A 21,046-nucleotide genomic window follows, 5' to 3' on the forward strand; every position below is an offset into this window, starting at 1 on the left:
TGTACTTGGCCCCAAAGGCCTCCAAAACTCAATAGCTAAAGATATTGTTACTCTGGATGATGTTGTGTTGTCCTGCAGCACCACAGTAAGGAATCTGGGCGTTATTTTTGTTCAGGATATGTCCTTCAATTCTCAGATAAAACTATCAACAAGGACTGCATATTTTCACCTGCATAATATCGCGAAAATTAGGAAAATTGTGTATCAGAAAGAGGCAGAAAAACTAGTCCATGAATTTGTTACTTCTAGGCTGGACTACTGCAACTCCTTATTATCAGCCTACTCAAATAAGTCTGTTAAGAGTCTCCAGTTGGTCCAAAATGCTGCAGCTCGTGTACTGGCTAAAACAAATCAAAGAGAACATATTTCTCCTGTATAAGCTTCTTTGCACTGGCTACCTGTAAAATCTAGAATAGAATTTAAAATCCTTCACCTTACCTACAAAGCTCTTATTGGTCAGGCTCTGTTGTATCTTAAAGAGCTCATAGTACCGGATTACCCGACTAGATCGCTGCGCTCTGAGAATGCAGGGCTAATTGTCATTCCTAGAGTCTCCAAAAGAAGAATGGGAGGCAGAGCCTTCAGCTACCAAGCTCCTTTTCTGTGGAACCAACATCCAAGTGTTATTCAGGAGGCAGACACTGTCCCCATATTTAAAGTAAACTTAAAACTTTCCTCTTTGATAAAGTTTACAGCTAGGGCTACGAGCCCTTGGCTATGTTGTTATTGGCATTCAACTCCTCTTAGAGCCTGAATGCACTGAGCGGATTTTGTTCTGCTTAATAATGCTGCTATAGGCCTAGTCTGCCAGAGGATAATACTTTTCCTGATACTCTGAGCTTCTATCCGCTCTACCTGTATCATCCATGTCTCATAAATGCATGTTACTAATTCTGTTCTGCTGTATTAAATGCCATAACATGTTAGTCACATTCACATTAGTATAGATATTATACTAGTTACTGTTACTTTTGTGGTTGCTTGCATCTCTCGAAGTGTGTCTGTCTCTCTGTCTTTGTGTCTCTCTGTCCATCTTTTCTCTCTTTCTCTCTCCTTTTCTTCCTCCCCAACCGGTGCAGACAGATGTCCGTCCTCCATAGAGCTGAGTCTGAGTCCGTTCCTGCCTGTTATAGGGAAGGTTTTTGTTGCCACCGTACTCAATTGAGGAATTGTTGGGTCTATGTAAATCATAATTTATTCATAGAGTGTGGTCTATACCTACTCTGTAAAGTGTCCTGAGATAACTTTTGTTATGATTTGGCACTATAAATAAAATGTAATTGAATGGAAAGCTTGCTTCTGTGAGAAAAAAAATCATGTGACATATGACGTCTGAAGCAGCAACTGCTTCGTTGCCTGAATGAATCAGCTGACTGGTTGGCGACCCAGTCAGGTGATTCACTGCCCTGCCTCGTCCCAATTCTGACGGGTGACAGGTTGAGACAGTTTTGTATTTGATCACCTTAACACTTTAGAACTGCAACATTTGTGGGTTGTCATTGTAGGTGTGTTATTGCTGTTGAGGTTTTTCTGATTGTTGTTCTGACCTGTGGGAACACTTCAATCTGATACCTCACAAAACAATTTGTAAGCAAAAAAAGAAACCGACTCAATCCAAAAACTGTGGAAAACTTATGTATCTGAATAAAAATCATTTAGTGTTCCCCATCGCCCCACTGCCATAGTTACATAATCACACCCAACCTTTGCAATATATTCCCAGCACGCAGGTGTGTGTGTGTGTGTGTGTGTGTGTGTGTGTGTGTGTGTGTGTGTGTGTGTGTGTAATCATTATCAAAGCAAATACACTTCAAATCCACTGCATTCTTGAACTTCGCCAGGAGAGGTCACTGTGAATGAACCCATTTTCAAAAAAAATGATTTAAGTGGTTCAGTGCATCACAAAAGCTTAATTTGCCCATCACTAAAATTAACTTTCACAATAGCTAATATTAAGAAGTGAACGGTAACGTTATTGTATCCGTTGATCTCACTGTATTTTTTCAACAACAAACCGAAATCATCGTTTACTACTGTGTATGTTGGAATAAGCTTGGACTTGTTCCTCTGTGTCGAAATAAAGTTTCACTTTGTGGCATTTTGCATAGAAATGAACATGCAACGTTACTAACCTTTAGAGAGGATTTTGGCAATCGACTGCGCCAAGGAGGGTTTTTCTGCCACCATCACAACAGTTCTCATTTTGAATGAAGAGTATCAGCTCCACTGTTAAACTCCTTCAGTCAGCTGTCAGCGGAACGGTCCTGCTCTTGTCTTTGTTTTCCTTGCGGTGAGGTAGTCGTTGCTCGCACTCTTTGATTAGGCGTGAGACACAATGTTCATGTAGCGTAAAAGAAGTGTTTGCTGAAAGGACCTCGACCTCTTCTTCCTCTTCTTCTTCTTCTTCTTCTTCTTCTTCTCCTTCTTCTTCGTGTAATTGGCGGGCTACAACCCGACGTCAAAGGTGCATGTCGCCACCTACTGTACCGGAGTGTGAGGTATCATAACCTTTTAAACAATTATCACCGAAAAAAATCTATAAATAAATTATATTCTGGATATTAAACATGCATTCATTCATTAATTCACAAAGACATACAACCATTCGCACTTACATTCACACTCCCATCCCGTCATCACCCTGCCCTTCAATCTCTTTCTTTCTAAGTCAATTTCCTACAATCTATTAGCAAATGTTTAACAGTTTAACAGGGAAATTGAATTTCCCCCATTCTTCTTCTTCTTCTTTTGCTGTCATTACAAATCTCACATTATCTGATGCTCTCCTTTTCATCATACATAAAGTAGCATTAAGTCCTGTATGTCCTAGTCTTAATCGAGTGAAAACACTACACACTACATTTACCTCTGTTACTTGTTTACTTTGACAGACTTTTGAGTTTTGTAATATTCTCTACCCTAATTGTTGTAAATTAAATGATGACATGAAGTCTAAACCTCAATTAAAGGATCCTCTGACTGTTTGCCCAGATTTTATACTTTGGATAACTGCTGCAGAATCTGAACATACCTCTACTTTATAGGGTTGCCAACCTTCCCTTGAAAAACGGAAACAAAAGTACGCGTCCCGTATTGATCTGAAAAGGGACGCACTTTGTCCCGTATTACCGTGAGAATCAAAAATAGTATTGAAAATGTCGAGTAAAAATGTCAATAGAATTAATTAAATTGTGCCTTATAAGAAAATTTACGGTAAACGTATTCTCAGCACACCCACACACGAGTATGACGAACCAGAATCCCTCTCATCTCATTGGTCAAGGTATTTTTGCTCGCGAAGAAGATACCGGAAGACAACAAAGCAGCATGGTCGGCAGTGACGCCGACAGAACTTTACAGGTCTCGGGCGGTACATCTTCTAGCAGCAATGCAACTCCTCCTCCCAGAAAAACAGAAACGAATGCAAAAATACTCAGAGGAAGGGTTAGAAGGAAAAACATGGGTGGAAAAAGTGCACAATACCATCTATAAAGTGCACTGCGCTGTGACTTTTCCCATACCCCATGGTGGACTGACTGACTTAAAGCAACAGGCTTCCAGAGGTGGGCAGTGGGCACACAAGAAACATAAGTGACACCAAAACTAGGGGAACCCTAGACCAATTTATTGTCCACCAGGCAACGTCAGAGGCAGATATGGTATGTAAATAATGATTTTAACACTCTGGTTAAGGTTAATATGGGAGAGTACAATGAATATCTTAATTGTATGGAGAAATATATAACAATATTGTTTTATATAAATAAATAATACATTAAACTAATACATAGATGAATAACAATAATTAATAATAATGAATTAAAGGAGAGCTCATTGTCACTCTAAATGATGAAATGTCTTTCTCAGAGTTTTACTCTGTGGCACTGAAAACAGCTGGTGGCTGCAGCAAGAGCTCAGAAGAAGTACAGATGGAAAAAACAAATGGACTGACTACAACTGTAGGCTACAGTCACGGCCTTTGAGGCACAAGTTTTACTCAGACTTTATGTTTGCACTTTTCTTGTTGCAAATAATTGTGTACTATGTTCTGCTTTGTGTTGTTTTATATTAATTTATACCGTTTTAAGTTAAGCAGGAAAGATATTTATTTTATTCTGTTAATTTTTGTCATTTTGTATAAAAAAATGCTGATAATTATTTCTTATGTTGTGAAGAATATCAAAATGTGATATTCTTCTGGGATCAGACTTTCTCTGAGACATTAAAGTCAAATATGCATCTTCAATTTAATTCAGGTTTGAGTCAAATAGTAAAAAAAAAAATCGCTTCACATATATAAAAAAGGACTAACAAGATTCACTACGCCAGGAAAAATGAAGGCAGCCGGGCCAGCCGGCCCTGCCAATCAGGTGTCTCTTGTTTATTTTTTCAGAGAGTTGGAAACCCTATTTATATGGTTTGACCTCCTCCAGCCACTGAAGACTGATGATTATTGCCGTCAGTTCTGCTGTGTACACTGATAACCTATTAGAAATTCTCTTAACTATTCCCTTGTTAAATTCTAGAATATATATCCACTCCTACATGTTAATTATTTAAATGTTTTGAGCCATCCGTAAAAATATTGATATAATTATGTTAACTCATTCAAATAATCTTGAACTAAATAGCCTATGTTTGGATTAATATCTGTCCATTCTCTTCTCATTTCTAGTATTTGCAGATTTCCCTTAGATTGTGGAAATATCCAAGGAGAATTTCTGCTGCTAATAACAGCTGGACTGAGTTGTATATTATACTGTATATCTAATTTGTATTGTTTCACTTTATGGTCAATGTCCCATCAAAAGCCTCTACCAGAAAAGTGTGTGTGTATTCCCAAAGATTCTGCAAAACTGTTGCTGCTAAATTTCTTTTTCCTCCTCCTTGAATTCTTATCCAATATAAAGGTGACAACTTCAAATATAACACCATTTCACTGGATTCAACAAGCAGTGCATTAATAGGTGGTTTTGACTGCCTCAAAACCACAACTTCATCGTCGTCGGTGTAGTATTCACAGCTCAGGACTAATAAATACAGACAATGTGCTTCGGTCTCACTCCGGTGTGCATGGGCCGCCAACCTTTTATTTTGACACATGACTCTCTGACGCCTTGGCGCACCTTGCTTACGTCATCAACTAGTGGACTTGTAACTATGCCCAAAATACTAAATCTCCTTTCTTTTAAAGAACAAAAGACCGCTGCAATAATAATTTCTAGGAACTTTAGAAACTCAATATAACATTTGCAACATTAACTCAGATGTTTTCTGAATTAGCATCACAACAAGCAATTTTACCATCAAAGTCTTTTCTTTTTTATAAGTCTAGTATAGCTGTTGGTATCACTATGCGACCTGATTTGGTGGTGGTGCAGGGGTTCTTTGGGGCCTGGTGTCCCGCGGTGTCTTGCTGAAAGGTCATTGACTTTAGTAAACTGTGCTGGGACAGACGAGCTCCGGTTGAAGTTGTTTCTCTTTGAATGGGGGGATTGAGCCAAAATGCCTGCTCATCAACAGCTGCGCTGGCGATTTCAGTCCATCGACCGGGGTGTTCCTATACTCTAAGGGCGCACACACACTGTCCGCATGTACCGTGCCCCGGGCTTTAGGGTACTTGTCTCCCCCTCCCTCTCCCCCCGCTGGCCAGCCCGTTTGTACTCACACTGCCTGGGCCTTGTGCAAATGCTTCTTGCCTGTCCATACGTCATCACGCAGTAACACGTCACATGCATTGATTGACGTCATTGCGATGCGTCGCTTTGTTTACAAATCTTTCCATAGACCTCTGAGTTTTTGTGCGTCTTTTTGTGAGTCCGACTGTTTTTGAATATTTTCATCCGCCCAAATCTGCAGTAAACACTCCATCTCCGCATCACACCAACGTGAACCTTTCAACACCACCATTGTTGTTGTTGTTAAATGTCCGCGCATGGTCCGTCTTTTTTTTTCCCATGTCAAACAGACGCACATAAAATGATGTCAGAGCCGCCATAGGCCTCGTGCTCGTACACGTGCGCACACTCGTGCTTGTACATGGGCAAACACAGTTTACAAAAGCCCACCTCTCTCAGACAGGCCGTGGACGGCCAGCTGGCCGCAGCTAAGCGCAGAGCGGTTGCACTCACACTGGTCAAACGAACTAGGCTTTACCCATAAAACCTGTTTTGGCCCGGTACGGAAAGACAGTGTGAGTGCGCCCTAATAAGCCAAGGTAGGGGTCTGTCCGCTGTGCATGTGTTTTGTCCATGAGGGTTTTGGCTACCGGGACAGTCTTCTCAGCCAACCCATTGCTCTGTGGGTACAGTGGGCTGCTTGTGATGTGATAGGATGTGAAATATAGTACATCTGCTCCTTTTGGGTGGGGTTGCGTCGCTCCTGGCAGATGCTGTAAGATTCTACCAGCACCTCTATGTCCTTACCCATGCCGGGCCAGAACAGTACATCTGTCGCTTGCTGCTTACATTTTTCAATCCCCAAATGTCCCATGTTGATGCGTGAAAGCATTTCTGCTCTGAGTGAACGGGGCATGATGATTTTCTCTCCTTTTAAGAGGGATACTATTTGTCTCTGATATCTTGTCCCTGTGGTTCAAGTACGCTGTAATAGCAGGTGGACATTTTTTGTGTGATTCAGGCCACCCTGAAGTGATGACCCACCTCAACATTTAGAGTTGCTCATCTTGGGCTGTGGCAGCCCTGATCTTCCCCATTTTGTTGTCACTTACTGGTGTGTTACAAACCATGGAGTGTAACTGTAAGTCCATACCTTCACTCAGTGATCTGTCATTGCATTCAATCGACTTCCTGGAAAGCGTGTGTGCAACTGGTATCTGTTTTCCAGGCTTGTAGTAGTAGTATCTTGCATTGGAGTCGTAGGGGAGCCGCTGCCAGAAGCCTCTCTCTTCATTAAAGGGGGCAATCTCCTCTATTTATTCAAATATTTATAGTCTTTGTCCAGGCTCTTCTATTGTACTTAAAACAGTTTGGGAGACAGATTTGGGAGAGTTGATCATTGATGTTTGGGAAGAGATTTTCGCAGTGAGTACATAAGTCCTCAATATGTGCTGGTCACAGCTTTATGCAATGTCGAATCCTCCATCGAGCCTACTACACTAAAGCCCGGCTCGCAAAAATGTTCAATACAGTGTCCCCGCTATGTGAACGATGTCAACACGCCACTGCAAATTACTCTCACATGTTTTGGAGTTGCTCTTCTCTGACTAGATATTGGTCAGAAATCTTTAGTACTTTATCCAAGGTAACGTTAAGAGATGTGACTCCCAATGCCTTAACTGTGCTATTTGATGTATGGCCTTTCCCTCTTACTCTTTCCCCAGCTATAAAGGACTTAATAGCATTCACAACTCATCTGGCCAGGAGGTTGATACTGCTAAAATGGAAATCCACAGCTCCATATACCTTACAAACCGGGTTAAGGAGGTGCTTTATTTTCTCAAATTAGAAGAAATTACACTGACTCTGATTGGAATGGATGTCTTATTTTGGAAGACCTTGAATCCCTTTCTTTCTTTTGTTAATAGTACGAGATGTCCAAGTACTGCGATGCTGAGCTTGTGTTATTTTTTCTTATTATTATTATAATTATTATTATTGTTGTTGTTATTTTTCATTTTTTCTTTTTTTTTCTCATTCACTTTATATATTTATGTATATGTATATATATGTATGTGTGTATATGTATATGTATATATGGGCATGTGTATGTATGTGTATATGTATGCATATCTTTTATTATATGTTCTTTATCTTACTAACTTATTGATTTTTAATTTATTTATATTTTCTACTACCTGCCAACTCAGATACTTAGGCTTCTTTATTGATCTTATTAGTCTATTTATTTGTTTATGTGTTACAACTGTTTATTTTTTTATCTACTCATACATTAATTTATTCACTTGTTTATTCATCAACCTACCTTTTCTCTTCCTCTATCATCATTGTTGTTATTATTATTATTTTTATTTTTCTGTCTTTAATTTACTTTTAACTTTGCATGACCATATACTGGGACTGGGTGCCGGAGGGAGGGGGGTGGGGGAGGCTTAAAGTTAAAGGAGCTTGCAGGCTAACATGCAGATACAAAGAGTTAGACATTGATATTGTTGATGTGGAACACGCTCCTGCTGTCTTGGGCATGAGAGCATGTCTAGATTTGAACATAGTTAAGCTGGTACACATAATCCAAGCCCAGCCAGAGACACACACAAGCATCACTGAAGAGTTTGCAAAGAAAATAATAATAATAATAATAATAATAATAACAATAATAATAAATTAAAGAAAAACACAAGCTCTGCATTGCCGTACTCAGTTTACAGTGATTGGACATCTCGTGCTATTAACAAAAGACAGAAAGGGATTCCAGGTCTTTCCAAATAAGACATCCATTCCAATCAGAGTCAGTCTAATTTTTTCTAATTTGAGAAAATAAAGCACCTGCTTAACCCGGTTTGTAAAGTATATGGAGCTGTGGATTTCCATTTTAGCAGTATCAACCTCCTGGCCAGATGAGTTGTGAATGCTATTAAGTCCTTTTTAGCTGGGGAAAGAGTAAGAGGGAAAGGCCATACACCAAATAGGACAGTTAAGGCATTGGGAGTCACATCTCTTAACGTTACCTTGAATAAAGTACTAAAGATTTCTGACCAATATCTAGTCAGAGGAGAGCAGCTCCAAAACATGTGAGAGTTATTTGCGGTGGCGTGTTGACATCGTTCACATAGTGGGGACACTGTATTGAACATTTTTGCGAGCCGGGCTTTAGTGTAGTGGGCTCGATGAAGGATTCAACATTGCATAAAGCTGTCACCAGCACATATTGAGGACTCTCTGCAAAATCTCTTCCCAAACATCATCAATAATCACCTCTCCCAAATCTGTCTCCCAAACTGTTTTAAGTACAATAGAAGATCCTGGACAAAGACTATAAATATTTGAATAAATAGAGGAGATTGCCCCATTTAATAAAGAGAGAGGCTTCAGGAAATCTCAAAATCTGAAGACTCAGGAAGAGCAGGGAATCCTTGGAATGAGCCACGGACAAAATTCTGGACTTGGAGGTATCTAAAAATATCTGCCGGGGGATAATACTTTTCCTGATACTCTGAGTCAGTCTCCTCTCTACCTGTATCATTCATGTCTCATCAATGCATGTTACAAGTTCAACTTCTTCCCCGGAGTTGTTTGTTCTTTGTGCACGCATTTCCTGTTGTCAAGCAGGGGGAGCTCTGTCCAGCGCGGCATAGAATAACGTTCCTCATTTAAGATTGTGTCACCCTGATGACCCACTAGGCGGATGTTATGCCATCTTGAGCGTGCCTCCAGTCCAGTAGCAGATAGCTTGGTGACATTCACCTGCATGCTAGTTAGCTGGTCTGAGTGCTCGTTAGCGCAGCACTCCAGGTCACTAATAGTTCCACTTTGCAGGGAGACTTTTTCTTGCAGTGGTTCGAGAGCAGTCGCCACCTCCATCTAAACTAGCTCTGATATAATTGACTCAAATTTTGCCACAATTTCACAGGTTTGGCTCTCTAGATGCAGGGCTCCTAAAAACAGCTTGTTCACCTCGAAGTTGCGGACATAGATATTATCAAAACTATGTTATAATCACGTTCCCGAGGAGAGACCGAAAAGCACGTCCTACATCGTTCGTGTCCACCGGAAGCCCCAACCAGACGACCTCTTCACATCTGACCGCTAATTGAACTGCAAACCTGTCCCTCTCCAAGGATGCAAAGCGACCCCCAGTAGAAGGACTGGGTAATGACAAGAAAAATACTTTTAATTAAGGAACAAATTCAAAAGGACTCCAGAGGTCCGTTTGACAGAGCAGGTTTAACAATCTCTGAGTCTAACCCTGAACTCTGAGTTGATCTACTCTGTGATAGGAGTTTTGGGTTCCAGAACAAGTGATTTGAGTTAGTTTTATCAACTCGGAGTAGTTGTTTCACCTGGAGTTAAGCGCGTGCAACAAGACAGCATCAATTGAGCCCGATTTGACGAGTCACCATGGCAACAGGGAAGAGGAGGGCTACGCTACCACTGGAATTGGAAATATTAATGCGCTCATACGGTGAGTTTCAGCGCGATTTTCAACGAAATTGTAACTGCGCTGCTGCAGCAAAAGAGAGGGAGACGGAGTGGGAGAACATTGCTGCTTGGGTCAATGCTTAATTTTAAATGTTTTCCTTTGCAATCACAATAATATCACAGGGGAAACTGCTTGAGTGGTAGACTATTCATCTATTTCATTTAGGTGTATTCCCATGGGGGAGAAGCGCACTTGGCAGCAGCTTAAGATGAAACATAAAAACATTGTTCAAACAGGTAAAACCTTGGCACAATCTCATGGTGATACCTCATTTTGAGCATGTTCTACATTGTAAAGTAAATATTACCGTAAGTGGCTGTTTGACTGTACAGTTGTTTTATCCCCAACATAATTGTTTTCACACACATACATGTCTTCTCATCTATATCAGGTTCTGTTAATTAATTTAGCTTATTTAAACTTACACAGACTTCTACTCAGCCAACAGAAAGAAAGCAGATGCCCGTAAAACAGATGGTGGCCCAGCATCACCACCTCTAACGAAGGCAGAGGAGCTGGCCCTAAGCAAGAATTTATATATTTATATAGTGTGTATATATATTTAAGCCTATTCATGAAAATATTTATTTCCCTGGTGGAATATAGAGTGACATTTAGCCTACACTGAAGTATTAACACATTCTCATTCTTTTTTAACAGGACATGGCTGGCAGCAGCAGGAGGGTCCCTCATCTTCTACTGCACAGACTGACACAGTGAGGTGGATGTTCAGTAAACACCAGAGATTAATTCTGTGGAATTTATGTGCAACTGTATAATGTCCTCCTTGTATGTGTTCCCAGTTACCAGTCAAAGACATTTATAAAATTCACCTGCTGAAAAAAAAACTAAAATACGGACAAAGAAATGTAGTACTTGGACCTACAGATTAGGAGGGCAGACCTAGAAATTGAAATACTTTTAGAGGTAGGTGCATGGTCACAGGTGAATGATGTTAATTATTAACTATTGGAACATTAACTAAACTAGCTGTTGTATTTCCAGGAAATAAAGAAGACCAATGAAATGTGTATTATGTCTTTATTTGACTGCTGTGGTGGTGGTGATGATGGTGGTAACTCAATCACCAAAGTGATGATGGCATATGGTGTCTCTGACTGCTGTGTCAGGTGGATGGGGTCATCATCAGGGTCTTCAATTTGTAGGGCAGGGTGTTGCGCTCCTCCAATAGTGGCAATATTATGTTATGTTCTGTTGGGGACCTGGTTCAGGGTAAGGCTTCAGCAGCCTACACTGTAAAACCCGATAGGTAAATATAATTCATAACATTTGGTGAAACTGATTACATCGAAAATTTTAAGTTTACTTACTCAATTTTATAAATTACACAAACATTCTAAATTAAGTAGCTCTAACTAGGTTATTTTAAGTGACACAAACTTAATTATGTAAGTTACACACACATTCTAAATTAAGTAGTTTTAACTAGGTTATTTCAAGTGACAAAAACTAAAATTTGTATGTTAAACAAACATTTAACCACACTTTTCACTTGGTATTATGTTATAAAAATACAAATAAAGTCAAGTATAGTTAACTGTGTTAACTATGCTTACCTCTCAGGCTATAAATTATGTCACTGAACCTTAATCTCTTCTTTACATTAAAACACTTATCGATTACATTTTGTCAAATTGACATCAGAAATATAAAAGTATTTAAAAAATTGTGCAGGATCTAAAATAAATGGCCTGAGGAAAGTATTTCTTGATCCATCACTTCTAGAAGTGCACAATGATAAGATCTTCTGTTTTTGTACATGCTCAACTTTCAGTATATACTGTAGCTCTCGCTGGACATGACGCTCCACTTTGTTGTAACCGAAGTAGAACGTTTCATTACGTCACACATGTCAACTCTACATAAGGAGCGGCCGCTGGTAAGTGTGTGTATCAAAGCTGCAGTGGAAACACAGGATTACTTTATCATTATCTTTTTTATTAATGTACTTTTAAATTAATTTAGTCAATGTACTAAAGCTGCTTTATATTTATTTATTTTTAAATTAATTTAGTAAATGTACGAAATCTACTTTTTATTTCAAATTAATTTGGTCAATGTACTAAATCTGCTTTTTGTTTATTTATTGTTAAATTAGTTTGGTCAATGTACTAAATTTGCTACTTATTTGTTTATTTTTGAATTGGTTTGGTCAATGTACTAAATCTGCTTCTTATTTGTTTATTTTTGAATTGGATTGGTCAGTGTACTAAATCTGCTTTTGTCTATTTTTAAATTAATTTGGTCAATGTACTAAATCTGATTTTTATTTATTTTTAAATTAATTTGGTAAATGTACTTAATCTATTTTTTATTTCTTTATCTTTAAATTAATTTAGTCAATGTACTAAATCTACTTTTAGTACATTCATGAAACAAAACCAATCACGAGGTTGTCGTAGTGACGAATAAACAGGAAGAGACTGAATAACATTAGCTGTCCTACTGGATGCCTCTATGTTTAGTTTTTCATGATGGTGTCAAACATAACGTTACCTATCTGATCAGTCTTTATAGTTTTGTTTGAGTAAATGTGTCAGTCGTGTTTTGTTTGTTGCTTGTTGTTACGGTAACAGGAAGAGAGAGAGTAACAGCTTAACCTTTAAACATCCACTGGTTCTACTCAAGCACTCAGAGCTCTCCTTCTTTCAGTCGCTTTCTGGCTAATTCCATAGTGTTAAACATTACACGCTGTTAGCCACTTTGGCTTAGCAGTTAGCTTCACGGCTGGTGATATGGTAGAACAATGTATTATAAAAATAGAAAGGTCTACAAGAAGGAGTCAGCAGAGAGGTCTCACAGCAATCAAGGATAATTTATTGAATCAAGGTTTGATACACTCATCACAGAGTTCCGAGATTCACCATACCAAAATTACAAGTGTCTCATAACAGAACTTCCCGTCTTATAACAAAGCTGACAACACCTACACGCCCTGTCGGGTCTTCCCAATACACACTCAGTACATTTACAATCAGTGGCGCCTACTTGGTGTCCAGACGTCATCATGCCCAAATACAGTTCAATTGTTTTCTAAACAGAATGTGTGATTATCAGGCCTCTGTCCCCAGTACACGGGGACCTCGGCCTTTTATTAATTTTCTCAATCACGTTTTCTTCCACATATCCCTCCTGTGAGGGTTTTATCCCTCATTAAAGTGTTATCGTTAGAAATCAATTCGCCATCCGCGGCTCATGCAGGTGAAAAACCTCCTGCCTTCATTTCGTCATCATGTAATCATTCTTGATCATCTCATCATTCAGTGGAGGAGAAAAGTCCTGCATAGTCCCCATGGCCTCTGTTTTGACATACATAGATAATGGGCGACTGCGCTGGGCGCGAGCAACGGTTGCATTGATTTCTTCACGTTAACCTTTTAGCATGTGATTCAAGTTAACCAATAATACAACATTTGGAAATGAGATAATACAAATCTAAGTTAATAAACTGTAACACTGTAGATAATAACTGCAATCATGATATAGTGTTATTCCCTGTAAAACTTCCAACTGAAATCATCAAATGTAGTGTAAGCCTGAGCAACTGTGGATTAGCGCTTGCCTGCGTTGTGCAGTTGTCTCAAATCATAACATGAAATTAGAGTATACAGTATATGTGTCTATATCTGAAAATTAATCATAATCTTTAATTACCGTAAAACTTTCAACTGAGTTATAAATGTAGTGTAAGCCTGAGCAACTTTAGACTAGCGCTTGCCTGCGTTGTGCAGTTGTGTTAAATCATGTTTTGATTAGAATAAAAATGAATCTTAACCTAACTGACTATAGTTGTTGTTAAATCATGCTTTGATTAGAATAAAAAAACTAATGAATGAAAACACTAAACAATGAATGAAAATTAATCTTAATCTAACTGAGTATAATGACTGACTTTCCTGACTCTCAACTATGCAGATCATCCGCTGTGATCTGGTGATTATAACCATCTAATCCCGGTGTGTGTGTTTACATCTACCATACCATATCCCTCCTGAAGTCACTATATGTGATTTACCTTGATTGTGTTATTACCATAAAACCTGTAACTACTATCTAGTGTATGGTTATGATGTAACCTTTATAATGCGACTTACACTCTAATCTTGGATAGCATACGTATATGAAATACATGAACATTCTTGTACAGTCTTAAACAATAACGGAATAATATGTAGGTAAATATGTGTCGGCATCGCCCATCATCAGTCCTGGAAGTCGCTGACTCCGCCAATACCAAGATTCAGTGGTGCAATATTTCAGCGTGAGAGGATGTCTCATGGCACAGTCCTGATGAGCTCTGAAAGAGAAAAAGAAAGAATCAGAAACCATGTAGCCATTCCATAGTTCATCTGCCCTGGGTAGTGGTTCAGTTAACCAACTCCAGTTGAGCCATTTGTAGTCTTGTGTCTTCCACTGCCCGCTTATACAACATTCCCTGGATCCACCTTTTCAGTATGGGTATGATGCAACAGTGTACGGATGCTACAATAATTAACACTATGAAAATGATCGCAATAGCTTTTACACATAACGCTCCCCACTCTCCGGCTATTGCTTCTAGTCCTCTCCACTCACGTGCATCACTGCCAGCATTTTTTGTCATTTCGGCCCGCAGCCCCTTCAATTTGTTCATAGCATTAGAAAAAGTTCCATTAGCGGCCGTATTGTTTGGTATGTATGTGCAACACTGCTCCCCAAACATGTAGCATACTCCTCCTTGTTCGGCTAGCAGCCAATCTAAGGCCAGCCTGTTTTTGTCTCGTCATTTCGGAGGTTGCATGTAACTGTGCACCAAATACTTCAAAGCCCTCTAAGATGTAATTGAGCAGCCTCTGTTGGTTATAGTACACGTAATTTATCCACTCTACATTCTTGTTAACGGTGATCCACGGTATGATAGACTCAATACCTGCTTTAATCTCATCTCGGGCCTTAAACTCGTACGGAATTCCTCGTGGTTGTCCTATCACATCCAAATACACTTCCCTGTCCTCCATAAGACTCCTTCTCCTCCACCTTTAATCTTACTAATGTACACAACCCAACCCACCTTGCTGGTAAAACATTCATCACTCTATCTCCTCCACACATCCAATAACTGTCTGCAATGGGAAAAAATAATGTGGGTAAAGTCATAGTTGCATTAGCACAATCCTGTTCTAAAGTCTCTGAAGGGTTTTCGAACCACACTGGTGATGCAATTGATGTCTTGCTTACATGTGGAAACCAGGATAGTACCCATGTAACACTACACTTTACGGAGTTGTTTCCTACTTCAACACCACCTTGGTCCCTGAAGACTCCGCTCTCGAAGCACTCGTACTTAGCCTCTCGGTCTATGTTGTAATTTGTCGGGGGGGGTGTCGTCTTCAACCGTCTGTGTCTTAAAATCTGCACACTTAACGTCGTATTTATTGACTCCAAACCTCAAATATGAATGTATTCTCTGAGAGCCATATAATAATCTACATCCAAGACCACACACAGGTTGGCGGAAGAACATCGGTGCATGTTTATTCTTATTAAACTGTCCTCTTTTACAGACTTGTCTCTGATACTCTGCACACTCTCTAGAGTTATATTTTTCTGGGATACCGTAGGTCTCGCTCCGGGACTTTAAGAACACACTAAACAGTCGTTTGTCGTCAGGTCTTTGGCCGTAGCCCACACACTCTTGTACCAATAGTTCTGTGCGGCTCGGGCCTCCAGCTCATCTTTAATCTCTCTATATTCTTTTGGCCGTACCCACTTAGGTTTAAATGTTCTCGGACCTGCCACAGGAAATGCTCTTGGACCGGCCATAGGGGTGTCTCCACTACACGTCACGTCCACAAATACCTCTAGCCCACCTTTAGGATCGTTACACTCTACTTTAATTTTAGTTGCATTGTCTGTTCTATACATTCTCTGTTCTACTATTTTTGTGGTCTTGATTAGCCCTGATGTCACTTGTTTTGGTTCTACCGTGGTGGTTCTCTGGGTTGTTGTACTGCTTGTAATGCTTTTATGTGTGGTCGTGGTTCTGGCTGTTGTTGTAGTACTTTTAGTTGTAGTAGTAGTCTTAGTTGATGTTGTAATACTTTTAGTTGTAGTAGAAGTCTTAGATGGTATTGTAATACTTTTAGTTGTAGTAATAATTGTACTCACAGGTGTAGTCACTTCTTCTTCAAGCGCGGCGACCACATCCCTCGCCGGCCCTTCACACTTCACAGTTGTTCAGCTCTGTCTTTTCTTTCGCATTTTTATGCTTTCCTGCGTTAGACGCTCAAATGGGTCTGTAAATTTATTTCTATCTGACAATGCTGGCAGGTGGCACAGAGTGTTTAGTTTTGCATCATACTCATCTGTTTTAGACTGGTGGATCCCCGTCTGGGGCTGGATCGCCTTTTCCTCGTCTCCGACTCCTCCTTTCTGTGGACTCTCGCTTGTCGGTACCTGGCTTGGCACGGTTCTGCTCTCCACTGTCATCATACTCTGAACACACAGGAATGTCAGAGTCAGTTTTACCACATTTCTTAACTCCCACTTCTGCCGTTGGGTTCCCTTAATCCTTGATTCGCGTTTTTGTGCAGTGGTTCAGACTATACCACGTGGTGCTCCCTTCGACCTGGACAGCTGTCGGCGTGGCCCTGACCACCTGGTACGGCCCTTCCCAACGCGGTTGATGCCACTTCCTCCGGAACACCTTGATCCACACCAAGTCTCCTGGTTTCACTGGCGACTCCCCTTTCTGCTCCAGGCTCTCCTTTCGTGCTCTTTCCTGTGTGTAGATAGTTCTATGGATCATAGTTAGATATTTCATATATGCTTTCAGCTCATTTTGCAATTGTTCAAGCGATGGTCCTTTAAAAGGACCTCTTAGCTGCGGTGCTGGCATAGGTCGACCTGTAAGCATTTCATGCGGTGTTAAATGCGTTGTTAAATGCGTTGTTAAATGCGTTATCCTATGCGTTTGCATGCGATAGCTCATTAGTGCTAGTGGCAAAGCATTTACCCAGTTCAGCTTAGTGGCGGCACAAATTTTGTTTAGCTTAGCCTTCAGGGTTCCATTTACTCGCTCAACCATTCCTTGGCTTTGCGGATGATACACTGCTCCTAAACGTTGTTTGATTCTCAACTGTTCTAGGATACCTTTTGCAACTTTCTGCACAAACGCAGACCCATTGTCAGAGCTGATTTCTGATGGAATCCCAAATCGTGGGATTACTTCTCTTATCAGAAACTTGACAACCGTCTCAGCGCTCAAGTCTTTAGATGGTGTAGCTTCAACCCATCTGCTGAATCTATCGATTACCACAAGCATGTATCTTTTGCCTTGAACGGATTTTATCATATCGACATAGTCCATAACTAGATGTTTAAATGGACCCTCTGGTACTGGAATATGTCCAACAGGTGTTTTCACACCTTTCTTTACATTATTTTGAGCACATACTTCACATTGGTGTAATACCTTGTTCACCATTGCTTGCATATAAGGCGACCAGAAGCCTTGTTGTTGAATTTTCTTCATCACTTCCCCCCTTGCACAGTGATCTAGACTGTGCACTTCAGAAATCAACATGGAAAACAACATCACTGGGGCCACCAACAAACTGTCTTGTAACCTCCATAACCCTTGTTCACTCATTGTTGCCCCTCGCCTTCTCCAAATGTCTCATTCATCCTCAGCCGCTTCTTTTGTATCAAAAGTTGTACTTTTAAATATTTGGGTGTTTTCAAGTGAATTTTGCATTTTTCTTTTTGATGAACACAAAATTGTCATGTTTATTTTACACAATGCATCTCTTCCAATCAAATTGCCAAGTGTTTATTTCGCAACCCGAATTAGGATTTTAATTTCTTCGTTTTCTATGGTTATTTTCACTGGAGCCGTCATTTGAATTAGTTCTTAGTTATTAGTTATTCTTAGTTTTCTGTGGTTATTTTCACTGGAGCCGTCTTTGAATTGAGTTCTTAGTTATTAGTTATTCTTAGTTTTCTGTGGTTGTTTTCACTGGAGCCTTCATTTGAATTAGCTGCTTTTGTCCCGAGAATCCTATTGTCTCAACAAATCTGTCTGATATGGGGAGGTGCTTCGCAAACTTCTGACCCACACATGTGTGAGTGGCTCCAGTGTCCACTAGTATTGGTACTTGTCTACTTATTTTTGAACCTGCAGCATAGGTTCTTCATCAGCCTCCACCACTAACACTGGAAACTGACCCTCCCCTTTAGGATTCTCTGGGCACCCCTAGTATCCAAAATAAGGTCTTCCCCAGGGGCCTGCCGAGCCTCTAGCTCCACGTTGCATCGTCCTGCCTCTGCCCCCTCGAATGCATTGTTCTTTGGACATCGGTCTGCAAAATGTCCTGGCATGCCGCACTCCCAGCATTCACCATTGGTTCGCTGTGGTCCTTGTCCTCTGTAGGGACCTCCCCTTGAACGATATGTGTTTCCATATCCACCCCATGCACCACAGGATTGTTGGTATCCATTGGTAGCTTCTGGTGGCTGTTGCGCTGGTGTTAACGCTTGTGCAGGTGGTTGTGGGATCTGATTTTCTTGTATCTCCTGTACCACCATCACTTGTGACTTTTTGTACTTTCCTTGCAGCTCGTTAAGTTGTAACTGTGTCAGTTTCCGCTGCAAGTTTCTTTCAGCTTCCCCTTCTCTTTTTATGTCTTTACGATGTTTTTCTATCGCGTGTACCACATTGTCCCGAAACTGTTGGTGTGACATTGATGCCAGCCCTACCACCTCTTTCAGCTTGCTCTGGACTGGGGCTGGCATGGCCTCCACAATGGCGTTCCTGAACAATGTCATCATCACTGGGCTGTTCTCAATCTCCTCCTCAGTTTCCTGCTTCCACCTTTTCATCTGCCTTGTGATGTACGTGGCTGGGTTCTCAGTCTCTGAGAGCAACTCCCCGTTAAGAGCCTTTGGATCAATTCTCGTGGGGTATTCACTTCGCAGCTCCGTCCACAGTGTGGTGCGATATGCGTTGAACTCCTTTCCATCTGCTCTTGGTTCTAACATCCACCCATTTTGGCTGAGTTTGAAAAGGTTCTCCATTGCTGCCTCCCCAAAACATCTTGCCCATATCGCTTTTATGTCACAGAGGGCCAGCATTTTTCCCACAGTTTCTTCTTCAAATGCTCTTATCCATTTGCTGGCTCCTTCGTGAATGTCAGGGAGTCTTGAGACAAGACCTGCAAGGTCGACTGTTTGCCACGGCACATAATGCCCCCGAGTGCCCTTTATTAAAATTGGATACTGGCCTGCCTCATATCTGTCTGGTTTACGTATGTTTGGCCTACATCTAAGGTCAAATTCTCTCATCTGCGGTCTGACGATTTTTGGAGGCTGGGGAACCTCTGGCCACTGTCGGAGTTCTCCATTTGTCTGTCTGTCCTGTGCTCCTTCATGGTATGTATCTATGTCTTCCTCCAAGTCTTGTATTTGGGATCGATTCAATTCTCTGTGAAGGTCAGTGCCTGCAGTATCCATGTTCAGCCAGTAGGACTGTCCTGCCTTGCTTGCATCTAGGTCCTTGTAGCAGTCCAATATGGATGTCCTTTTCCCTGTGCTGCAAAACTTTTGCACCAGGCCTGATGTGTAATTAGCTCTTCTCAGAGTTTTGTCCGTGTCATCGCTCACACCTTGTTTCTGTGTTGTCATACTGTCGGGGGTCCTGGTCTGCGAGTTCTGTTTTCCACATATCTCCTCCATCTCCCCTGGCTCGGGTTGTGCATAAGGCGGAGGGGCCTGTGGTGAGGCATCCCTCACAGTGGCCCGTGATGAGGCAGGTGTCGGGGATTGTGTTGCCACTGTTGTTGGTGTTTGTTCCTGCTGCAGGTCAAAATCCCCAGAAAATATGATATTGCCAGCTAGGCTGGGGTAGATTCTTGCAGCCTGCTGTTTGTACGGCTCTTTTTTCATTTGACTTTGATTTATCACGTTCTCTCTGAATTTTTCTCTGTATCTTTCACCTTCTGTCTTCAACAAGCTCAAAACCTTTAATTCAAGCTCTCTTTTCGCCTTCCTTTTTGTACTCCCATCTTGTTGTTTGTAGGTTTTTATTTGTCCTTCCATGTCCTCGTAGGCGCCCACATCAAATGTACCTTCCTTCGGCCACGGTGCAGGCATTTTTCCCGTGCGCTTTGCCCATTTCTTTGAAAGTCTTGGGATATCCTTAATGTATTCTGGGTATTTGGCCCCCATTATCTCAATTGGCCGTGCAGTCATTGTTGTGTTGCTGTTTATTATGGCGATGCTAACATTTGATAGCACTTTTGCAGAAGTGAATGCTATTTCTATGTTTTACTGGTGGTAAGTTTAGGCCTAGTTTAACTTGGTTATGCTAAGCTTGTTTTTAGTGATATTTTAAATCAATTGAGCCGTTAATTCTTTAGCTTTATTGCTAGCTCGTTTAGCCTTAGCTTATTGGTTATGCTATATTGGTTATGCTAACTATGCTAGTTATGCTAAGCTAAACCATGGCTACACCCAAGGTTTAATTTGATGTGCTAGTTTTTAGCTCAATGCTAATTAGCTTAGCCTTAGCTATGCTAGTTATGCTAAGCTAATCTATGGCTATACCCAAAGTCTAATTTAATGTGCTAGTTTTTAGCTCAATGCTAATTAGCTTAGCCTTAGCTATGCTAGTTATGCTAAGCTAATCTATGGCTATACCCAAAGTCTAATTCAATATGCTAGGTTATTAGGTCAATGCTAATTAGCTTAGCCTTAGCTATGCTAGTTATGCTAAGCTAGGCTATGGTAATAGCTGTAATCAATTTTTAGCCTTTCAGGTAGTTATGCTATTTGGGCCTATAGCTAACTGCTATTTCTATCAGTTACACCTCCCTCCTGTCTGGCAGTCTTCCAAGCCACTCCTGGCAAAAATGACGTGTACTAAGAATTT

The 21,046-nt window shown here is 40.7% G+C and overlaps 1 protein-coding gene across 1 annotated transcript in view; it reads right to left on the reverse strand.

Moving 5' to 3' along the window:
• top3b (DNA topoisomerase III beta) overlaps positions 1-2,386 on the reverse strand; it is a gene marked incomplete at its 3' end in the record, with an annotated part of 93,418 nt that extends 91,032 nt beyond the window's left edge. Inside the window, exon 1 of the mRNA XM_083912407.1 lies at positions 2,133-2,386. Within this exon, the coding sequence (XP_083768533.1) occupies positions 2,133-2,202 (70 nt within the window). The 5' untranslated portion in view covers positions 2,203-2,386. The remainder of the gene's footprint in view (positions 1-2,132) is intronic.
• Between the last annotated feature and the right edge of the window lie 18,660 nt (positions 2,387-21,046).

The sequence above is a fragment of the Echiichthys vipera genome, assembly GCF_963691815.1.
Source record: "Echiichthys vipera genome assembly, chromosome: 4".
NCBI classification, from domain to species: Eukaryota; Metazoa; Chordata; class Actinopteri; order Perciformes; family Trachinidae; genus Echiichthys; species Echiichthys vipera.